The sequence below is a fragment of the Mastomys coucha genome, unplaced genomic scaffold (genome assembly GCF_008632895.1).
Source record: "Mastomys coucha isolate ucsf_1 unplaced genomic scaffold, UCSF_Mcou_1 pScaffold18, whole genome shotgun sequence".
Classification (NCBI taxonomy): Eukaryota; Metazoa; Chordata; class Mammalia; order Rodentia; family Muridae; genus Mastomys; species Mastomys coucha.
The window spans coordinates 111,783,601-111,793,455 of NW_022196900.1; the positions used below are offsets into that span (position 1 = coordinate 111,783,601).

The 9,855-nt window shown below is 54.0% G+C and overlaps 1 protein-coding gene across 8 annotated transcripts in view; it reads left to right on the forward strand.

The window, feature by feature from the left end:
- Nphp4 (nephrocystin 4) overlaps positions 1–9,855 on the forward strand; it is a 91,858-nt gene that overhangs the window by 27,619 nt on the left and 54,384 nt on the right. For 6 of the 8 annotated variants that reach the window (XM_031379634.1, XM_031379637.1, XM_031379638.1 and 3 more), the window contains 3 exons: positions 1,443–1,579; positions 4,731–4,912; positions 5,549–5,675. The exons of 1 other annotated variant lie outside the window; for it this stretch is intronic. In XM_031379634.1, coding sequence (XP_031235494.1) covers positions 1,443–1,579; positions 4,731–4,912; positions 5,549–5,675 — 446 coding nt within the window. Of the gene's footprint in view, positions 1–1,442; positions 1,625–4,730; positions 4,913–5,548; positions 5,676–9,855 lie in introns of those variants that run through there. One more of the 8 variants, XM_031379640.1, reaches the window with a different exon arrangement.

Here is a 9,855-nt window from a genome sequence, read left to right on the forward strand (position 1 = left end):
AGAGAGAGAGAGAGAGAGAGCAAGTGCTTCTGTCTCTCCCGTTCCTTACTTCTCGTCCTTCCTTTGCCTGCTCTGCCATATTATTATCTGGCCCCACTTTGCTGTTATGTTCTGCTTGGAGCGGTCTAAGTGCTGGATGTCCTCCAGGGACCTCCGTGTGCACCACAGGGGCCCTGTGGCCGCCTTGCCTCAGCTTCCTAGGAGCTTTATAAGGAACAGTCACACAGCAGCCTTTTTGTCTCTGTTGTCAGGGCAGCAGGGTCCTAGGACCAGGGTACCGCCTCCCTGCTCAGTGCACTGATTTACGCCCCTGCCTTCTGGCTGCAGTACAGGGAGGTCTCCAGGATGGCATCAGATGCTCTCCCAGGCATTGCTGGGATATAGCTTAGCCATAGAGTATTCACCTGCATAGACAGGCCCTGGGTTTGATCACCATGAAAATGTGCAGGCACACACATGTGCAGATACATGCACACATGCCTACACATGCCGTGTACACATGCATACACACCCACGCACACACACCCACACTACCGCATCTACATCTCCACTTTTCATTAGACAGTTCTTTGTCAGACACACATGTGTTGCTGTGAGGCAGCATGCCCCTGTTTCAGAAGTCCTTGGTGAAGCAGAGAAGGAAGCTTGGTCCACACCGCTGAACCTCCAGCCGGAGGCTACAGAGCTCTTCTGATCGGCACCAAGGGTTAGCTTGGCTCTTCCCACCTTTCCTCTCCGTCTGTCCCTCCTGCTTTGCTTCTTCCTCTCCCTTCCTCCTCTCTGTTCCCTCAAACAGGAAGGAGCTTAGGCTGGCCTTAGCTTTCTGCCTCAGCCTTCTGTATGGGATACATCACTACATCCAGTCAACTGTCCTTTCATATTTGGAATTGGTTTCTACATCTCCTAAAACCCTATATCTAAATGTCTAAGTAAGCACAGAAAATGTGGGAAGAGGCAGAGACAGGAGCAGATGGGAGGCGGGGTAGTGGGAAAGCATAGGTTCCATGGGGTTATAGAAATGGTTGGCTTTTTCTGGTGTCCTGAGGAAGACCCCCCCTAGCATACCCAGATCCTGCCCTCAGTGTGGACACTGAGCCCCGTCCTAGATCCATCCTTCTCTTCTCTGTCTCCAGGCACACACAGGTGCTTCTGGGTCTGGGCAGAGGGTTTTCTTATGGTGCCAGTTGGCATGATTCTTTCTGTGTCTGTACCTTGTATATGACATTTCTGCATCACATGGGTCGGGGTAAGACAGTAGTGTGATGAACAAAACAGCTGGCTATGGTCCTGCAGATGATGCAAGGGATAGGATGGCTGGAGCAGTGTGGGGCAGCTTGAGCTGTGTGGTGCAGCCATAGACCTGGACCACTCACCATGCCTGAGACTGGTGGGAACACAGCTGTGAACACTTGAGGACAGCGTGAACCCTCTTCCCATTCCAGGTGACACCCTGCGGAAGCCTCGCTTCCAGAAGCCCACCACGTGGCACTTAGATGACCTCTTCTTCACCCTGTACCCCTCCCTGGAGAAGTTTGAGGAGGAACTTGTGCAGCTGCTCATCAGCGACCGCTTCCGGGAGGTATCTCGTGTCTCACCCTGCTGTAGTTTAACCTGAACAAAGAAGGTGCGGCTGGCGGCAGGCTGGGATAGCATCTTCTGCCTGGCATGTCCTGGGAGATGTGTTTTTTTTTTTTAATGGCTTAAGAGGGTATTTCTTCCCCTTTATCTGGATTGCCTGCTAAAGTAGGTCTAGGAGGGGCCATTTTCCCCAGGCCACGCCCTGAGCAGGAGGCCCTCCAGTCTGTAAAAGGTGCTGACAACCTTAAACACTGATGCTAATTTGCATAGACTGTAAAATAGTTTTCATTTAAAAGTAAATTACCTCACCAAATGGGGGCAACATAAATTACTCTGCAGCTACCAAGGAACTTTGAGGCCAGGGGGCTCATTTGAGGAGTTGACTGGAGGCGACTTCTGTCAGCGCTGAGCTTTCCTGAGATACTCTTGAGCTCTGCCTGTGTAGACACAGGCCTAAAAACTCATTCCCCAACCCTCTGTTAGAGGCATGCTACCAATCTATGTTGTTTCAGAAAACATGGGTCTGTTCAGGTGCTTAGGTGAAGGATTTGGGGGAATCACCTCAGGCAGAGGCATTGAAGTGGCCATCATGAGGGCGGTGCATGGAGCTCACATGTTGGCTACACTCAGGGTCGAGGGTCGCCTGCACACAGGATGCCCCATGGTTCTTCTCCAGCCCCATCTCATTGCTGACCTGCCTGCTTTGTCCTCTGGGTCCTGTGTTCTGACATCGGGTCCTCTCAGATGTTCTGTGCAGCTTGTTAGTGCAACACGAGAGCCTCGGAAACACCTTTGCAGTTGGGGGACTCCTGTTTGCCTTCTTGTCTGAGTTGCTACCCTAACTGTCCCACATCTGGTCAGAGTACATCCTGCCAAGTCTAGCAGCATGAAACCTTTGTGCGCCAGTTAGTTATGCTTGGGCCTGCATGGCCTCTTCCTGCTTTCCTGGCTGGCAGCCACATGGAAGCCCCCTCCTGCTGGGAGAATGGCTGTCCCTGTCCATTCTCTGAGCATAAAAAATGGGTTACCAGCAGTTGACTGTGGGAAGACCTCTTCTTGTCCCCTCTTAGGACCAAAGGGAGTCTTTGCTCCTGACCCTTGAAATGGAAGAAAGCACTTTTTATTCCAGGGGTAGGACAGACTGGCAGGGCATCTCCTCCCTGCCCAAGCAAACTGGCAGAGGGTGTAGGGCATACCTGTGTGTGCTGGGGGCGGGGCATACCTGTGTGTGTTGGGGCAGGGATGAGCCACAGAACAGCCTCCTTTCTGCTGTGTTCCTCCTGTCAGGCCCCAGCTTTTCTCGTCACCACATCTGTTTTCTGATTCTATTCTGTTGCCCTTAGATGAACCTCCCTCTGGACAGTGTCAGCTTTCGGGCCTTGACCTCTACTCTGAAACACGCTTCCTTCCTCCACTGGTTTCTCTTGCCTGTGGCTCTGTCCTGTGGCTCTGTCCCGTGGCTCTGTGGTGCTGTTTGCCTGAAGTTGGTTCCTTTACTTGCTCTGCTGTGTCGTGTCCCTCAGTGCAAGGGCGCTGTATGCATCTCTGTCCTGATGGATGTACGGACCTTTATTAACCTGCTGGGAACATTTCTGTTTGAGTCTGAGCACTTACACAGTGGGGTCTTGAGTGGGAAGAAGATCAGTGTGTGGCTGGCAGGTTCCTCAAGGGTGAGCTTGCAGTGACTCTCAGTTCGTTAGCCTCTGTGCTGCAGGCAAACTCCCCTGCCGTGGTGACTGTGGACAGCTACAGGCTTAATACATAGAGAAGCCTAAACACCTCGATTTCTCAGGGGGCACATGCCTCTGAGCACAGGGCTTGTGGAGCCCAGCTGCCGTGGCTGTGGCCAGCCTAGGCCAAAGCTTGTAGGTCATTTATCTTGGAGGGTACTGAGTGGAGGTGGTGTTGGGTGGAGCCTGCTTGCTCTACCCCAAGAATTCCAGAGACTTGGCACTAGGCGTGGAAGGCTGCTGTGTTCCGTGGCACCTTCCGTGGTTGGTGGCTGTGCGTGGTTTTGTGGCTTTGGTTTTCTTTCTCATAGATATGGTGGGATGACCCTCTAAGGAAGCGTTACTTGCTTTGTCCTCTTTGGGATCCTGGGGAAAACCTTCATTTACTCTGTGGTCCAAGTGGCCTTTCAGAAGCATGCATCTAGTTTATAGACCTCTGTGGGCTCTAGCTTTTCATGAGACAGAAGCCCACACACATCACGTATGGGTCTGTCTCCACCCTCCTGCCCTCATTTGGGGTGGCCTCCTTGGGCTCCTGGGCCCACCCTGGTCCTCTGCACACGTGTTCACGTCCTGGGCTTCCTTCCTGAAGATCTTTGCCTGGCGTTACTCCAGGGTCAGGCCTCTGTAGAAGTCACAGCTTCACTTTCCCTATTGTGTCCCTCCTGGGGCACCGGCTTGACACAGTTTCACAGGCACTGTGGAGGGACTTTACCGCCTTGGTATCCGTCCCTCCCACATGGCAGGCTTACATAATTACTCTTGCCAACCAGAGACTAACAGCGCAAGCTTTGGCCTGTTGTGTTTGATTAATGGGCAGCGAAGAACAAGAAAGTTAAAGATCAACTGGTTAAGACTGTGTAACTCCCTAAGCACTGAGAACCGAGGGGTGGGGCCGGGTGAGGCGGACATACCCTGCCGTTTGTTAGGGTTCCCATGCTAATATGGAGGTCCATAGTGTCTGGCCATGGCTTTGGGGCAGACTCCATTTCTGTCGGCTTGTGCCTTGTTGCCTGAGCCTGCGTCCTCTTCCCACTTCCTTGCTTCTGACGGACGAAGTGAGACCTGGGCGTGTCCTGCCTGTGGTGCCTCTCCATCATAGCGATGCCTGTCTCTGGGAAGTGGCACCAGACCCAGAAAGCTCTGAGGTCGATGAGTCCTGGGAACTGTCAGCTAAGCCGCTGCGTATGCATGGCGAAAGTCACGCTCTGAGGGAAATAACCTGACTAGCAGATGTACTCGTGGCCAGTGGGCATCGCCGTGTCCTGCATCTGCCCCTTGAGTGGGTTCATTTACACTCGGTGTTGCTCCCATGGGAGCTCTGGAGACTCCACCTTGGCCTCCACCATCGGCTTGCCTGCTCGCCCAGTCTTCTTCTCTGGCCATGCAGGACTCATCTCTCTCCCCTGTGTCTCTTGTTAGGGGGTTGGCATGCTGGACAGCGGCACCTTAGAGGTCCTGGAGCGGCGCCTGCACGTCTGTGTCCACAACGGGCTGGGCTTCGTGCACAGGCCACAGGTGGTTGTGCTTGTACCTGAGATGGACGTGGCCTTGACACGCTCGGCCAGCTTCAGCAGGAGAATCAGTGCCTCTTCTAAGAACAGGTATCTTCCTATGCCCAGGCTAGACCCCCTGCACCCAAGTGGCAGAAGGTTGAGGGAGCTACAAGGGGCCGAGGGGACATAAGCCTGTTGAGCATGCGGTGTGGGCTCGCCCCGCAGTGTGCTGCTCCGTCAACCCTGTCCCCTCAGCCACACCCCAGGCATGAACCTCAGGGACGGGCACTTGGAAAGCCCCCTGTTTGCCGTGACAACTTTGGAGCTAGTGTTTCCAAAGCTTCTGGCTGTGGGGCTGAAGAGCCCTTGCACACTACCTGGAGGCGGAGGCTTCAGGTCCTACACTGTGTTGTGCTCTATGTGTCTGGGACCCATAGAGACATCACTGTATCATGTCACGCCCCATCCATCAATGGCGTGCAGAGCTCAGCTAACATGCTGGAGCTAAGTGCTGGGGGACCCTCCTTCACCTCTGTGGACACACTGTGTGCTTCACTGGCTTCCTTGCAGGTGTCCCCTAGAAGTCTGGAGGTGTCACTTGTGGCTTTTACTGGTCTGAGCAGAGTGGGCCTACTGTGTTCTGGGGTCCCTGGGGCTCCCCTTTGCAGTTGCTCACTGTGGGGAGGTGGACACAGGTGGGAGGGACCCCTGTTCCAACACCTCTTGGTTTTTGTTCCTGGCCAGCTCCGGAAATCAGGCTCTAGTTTTGAGAAGCCACCTGCGGCTCCCAGAGATGGTCAGTCACCCAGCCTTTGCCATCGTCTTCCAGCTGGAGTATGTGTTCAACAGCCCCTCAGGAGCGGATGGCAGCGTGAGTGTCTTGTGCCGGCTGCCTGTCAGCTGGCTCTGTGCTGAGGAGAGACCTGGCGGGCACCAGTGTCTCTTCTCATTAAAAGCCCTGGTAACAATCGTGGCCCAGGATGCTGTAACCAGCCTCGTTCTGATCTTGTCGTCTTCCTGGGGATCAGATATTCTTCAGGCTGACGGCAGGACACAGCCCAGTAAGCTTCATGCGTTGTGACAGCTTTAATTCATAATTATCGAACCGGTAATTATTTTGAAAAACGAGGCTGTTTGACTATATTTTCCCTTTGCTGTTAAGTGTAGCAAAGCTGGAATCTGCGTGAGTGATGAACAGTTTTTTATAGTGAACTTTCTGTGCATCTACATCATAATGAAGAGTATGAATTGGTAGGTTTGGTTGAGAGCGATACAGATTCCCTGGGAAGCACAGGCCGTGCTGTTCTCAAGATTCTGTTTCTATTTGGAAAAGAAATCATTTGGATCATTTTAACAGCCAATGCAATGGAAGGCCAGTGGGGCATGGTGACAGGGACTTCACTGCGGGGCAGTTTTCTGAATCTGAAGAGGGGCGGTGAGCATGGGCAGGGATGGGCTTGGAGCCCACTTGCCCACTGTGCTCTGGATCTTTTCTGCTGCAGAGCCCTGACTCTGCTCACAGAGCCATGTCTCCTGCTCACAGTCCTTCCTGGGGTCAACCTCAGACCTTGGAGGCCCATGGTGTTCACTTTAGGGAACAGTTAATCACCTGCTGCAGGATTGATCACCAGCGGCTTTATCTAAAATGTGCTGTGCAGGTGCACGTGCGAGGGGGAGGGGTGCGTGGGGGGGGGCACCGTGGGGTGGGCTGTGGGAGAACTGGGTCTGTGGGCAGCAGGCGTCTTGTCCAGTGCAACCTTAGCTCTTAGAGGTGGAGGCAGGAGGATCTCTGTGTTTAGGGCCATCCTCAGTTGTATAGCATGTTCTGGCCAGCTTGGGCTACTTGAGACCTACCCACTGCATAGCCTTGTCTAAGGCTCTAATGGTCAAGGAGGGGCACCCCACACCCAGCAGGCAGTGCAGTAACCACCTCCCCTCCCCTCCCCTCCCCCCACCGCTGCCTTTGGAAGCATCGGCTCCGGTGACTCCTCCAGAATGTTGACTCCTCGACCCTTGGCTTTCTTCTCACAAGGCACCTTGCGTGTTGGAATCTCAAGCACAGGCAGGGCAGACCGGCAGTAAGCTCTGCCCCACGTAGCCTCCACATTCGACAGCCTGGTGGGCGGTTTCCTTCATCTCCCCCTCTGCCAAAGCCAGTGAGGAATGGGCAGGCCATGGGCGTAGTTGGATTTCATCTCCAAACATTTTTGCATGTACATAGTTTAAATGTATATGCATGTGTGTGCATGTGCAGCATATACACATACATGTTCTCATGTGGATGCATGAATAGGCAGGAATGTGTGTGTGTGTGTGTCTGTGTGCACACATGCATGAGGAGGGTTTCCCGATTGCTCCCCACTTTTCCTATCAAGCAGAGTTCCTCACTGAGCCCAGAGCTCAGCAACTATGGCTAGTTCAGCCAGCCTGCCTGCCCCGAGGTCCTCTGTCTCTGCTTCCTAATTGTTGGGGTCGGTCACTGGTGTCAGCACGCATTACCAGTGCCACCATGACTTTCATGTCACTGTTCTTCATGGAAGGAGGTCAGGACAGGAACTCAAAGCGGGAGGCAGGAGCCGATGCAGAGGCCTCGGAGGGGTTCGACTCACTGGCTTGCTCCTTTCATTTTGCTCAACCTGCTTTCTTATAGAACCCAAAACCAAGAGCCCAGGGGTGGCTCCACATCAACCACTAATTAAGAAAATGCCCTGCAGGTTTGCCTATAGCCCAGCCTTACGGAGGTATTTTCTCAGCTGAGGCTCCCTCCTCTCCGATGACTCCAGCTTGTTTCAAGTTGACATGAAACCAGTCAGCAATACAGCTTACCAACACAGCCAGCCAGCCAGCTTGCTCCCTGATTATGAGGGCCCCACGCCCCTGCTGCCTGGCCCGTGCAGCAGGCATCTCCTCTGCTTTTGTATTCTTTGACTGTTTATTGTTACAGATGTGATTTTGGCCGCTTCCCACTAGGTTTACTCATGGGCATTTTGTTTTCCACGCGGTTGACCTGTGTGCGGTGTTGTCTCTCGTTCACATCTAAGTGAAGTGCGTGTGGATAGTCGTTATTTTCAACAGATGAGCAGGCCTCTTTGCAGTTCCCTTCCACCCTGTGGACCTTCTCCTAAGTTAGACTCTGCATCGGGAAGAGTGGGGTCAGGCAGTCGGTGCTGGGCCCCCTCGATGACATCGCAGTTGCACAGGGTGCAAACACAGTGTCAGGTCTCAAATCAAACACCCCTGTCATGATCTTCCTCATCTGCTTGCCCGTGGCTCTTCTGGCTGCCTACCGTCCTGGGCGCGTGCCCATGCATAGATTTCTCAGCTCATCTTCTTGGCTCCTCTTTTGCCTTGACCTCCTCTCTCCTGCTCCACTTTGGGTCAGCTGGTGACCCCTGAGTGAGAGTTCCCATCTCCTACAGCCCCTGGGTTCTAGTGGGAATGGAGCCTGGGCTAGCCCCTACTCACCCCTTGTGTGCACCGGGGATGAAGTTCTTGTTGTCAGAGTGCTCTGTGGAGGCCCGGTGCCATGGCGGGGGTGCTAGCCTACAGGACTTCATGGGAGACGGGAAGGGAGCAGGAGCAGGAGCAGGAGCAGGCAGGACTGGCTCTCCAGGGGACGCAGAAGCCAGGGCTCAGTGCTACCCACGCAGCTGGTTTCTAGGCATCTGTGCAGCTGCTGGCTCCAACTCAGCCTTCGTGGGTGGTGGCCTCTACCTGTCCACGCCACAGTCACACCTGCAATCTCTCTTGCTCTCCTCAGCCCTGGACAGGCGGACAGAAGGGAGCTGACATCTTTTGCTAGCCCTGCCCAATCAGGAGCGCTGTTCCAGGCTGTGGCACTTTTCTTTCGTGTCTATGACTAAAAATAACTGCCGTGCTTAGTTGAATGAGCTGAAAATGCCACGTAATAAATGACCACTGAGAGCTTAAGTGACAGCCCGTCACCGGGTCATACGTGGGGAAGCAGATGACTTTAATTACGGTTCGCATGCTGGCTTTGCCACTGCGAATATGTGTGAGGGGAATTAGCAGGCCGTCGCTGCCAAGTTCACTGCGCCTCTCATTTGCGCTAGGTCATGGTGTGTAATTGATGCGGCCTGATTGGGGACCCTCTGCTGGAGGGCGTTGGTTTATGCTCCATCTACCTGTTTCCAGCACTTGTCACTGTAGGTCCTAGCCTTGTGAGGTTGCCTCAGTGGCCCAGAACTTGAGGACTCACAGAGAACAAATTTTCTGAGGCTGACCCAGGACTCAGGCTGTCTGAGTTCCTTTGTGCTCTTCTGGGTGGGCCCTGAGCTCCATCTGGGTCTCACATCTGCCTGCTGTGTGTGGGCCCTGAGCTCCATCTGGGTCTCACATTGGGCGATCAGTGGGCCCTGAGCTCCATCTGGGTCTCACATCTGCCTGCTGCGTGTGGGCCCTGAGCTCCATCTGGGTCTCACATTGGGCGATCAGTGGGCCCTGAGCTCCATCTGGGTCTCATATCTGCCTGCTGTGTGTGGGCTTTGGGTTAGAGTGCAAAGTTCAGAGCCTTTCCCACCCAGCATGTGCCAGATTGCTCAGGTTCCTGGCTGGGATCGAGTGGTGGCCTCCTCAGTGGCCTCCCCAGTGCTCCATGCTTTACTGTCTCCTTCCTCAGAGGGATGATGGCTGCTTAAGCCAGCCTGCTTTGTGTATACAGGATGCTTTGTCATTCTTCTGGTGTTAGCTACTGCTCTCTCTCTCTCTCTCTCTCTCTCTCTCTCTCTCTCTCTCTCTCTCTCTCTCTGTGTGTGTGTGTGTGTGTGTACAGGGTCTTTAGCTGGGCAGAAACTCCAAATGGCTGGGCTGCCCATCCAGCAAACTCCAGGGATCCCCAAGTCTTACCTTTAGAGGTGGGATTGCAAGCATGGACTTCCATTGCCTGGTCGTGGATTCTTCTCCTCCTCCTCCCCTCCTCCTCTTCTTCTTCTTTCCCCTCCTCCTCCTCTTCCTCCCCCTCCTCCTCCTCTTTCTCTCCCTCCTCCTCCTCTTTCTCCCCCTCCTCCTCCTCTTCCTCCCCCTCCTCCTCC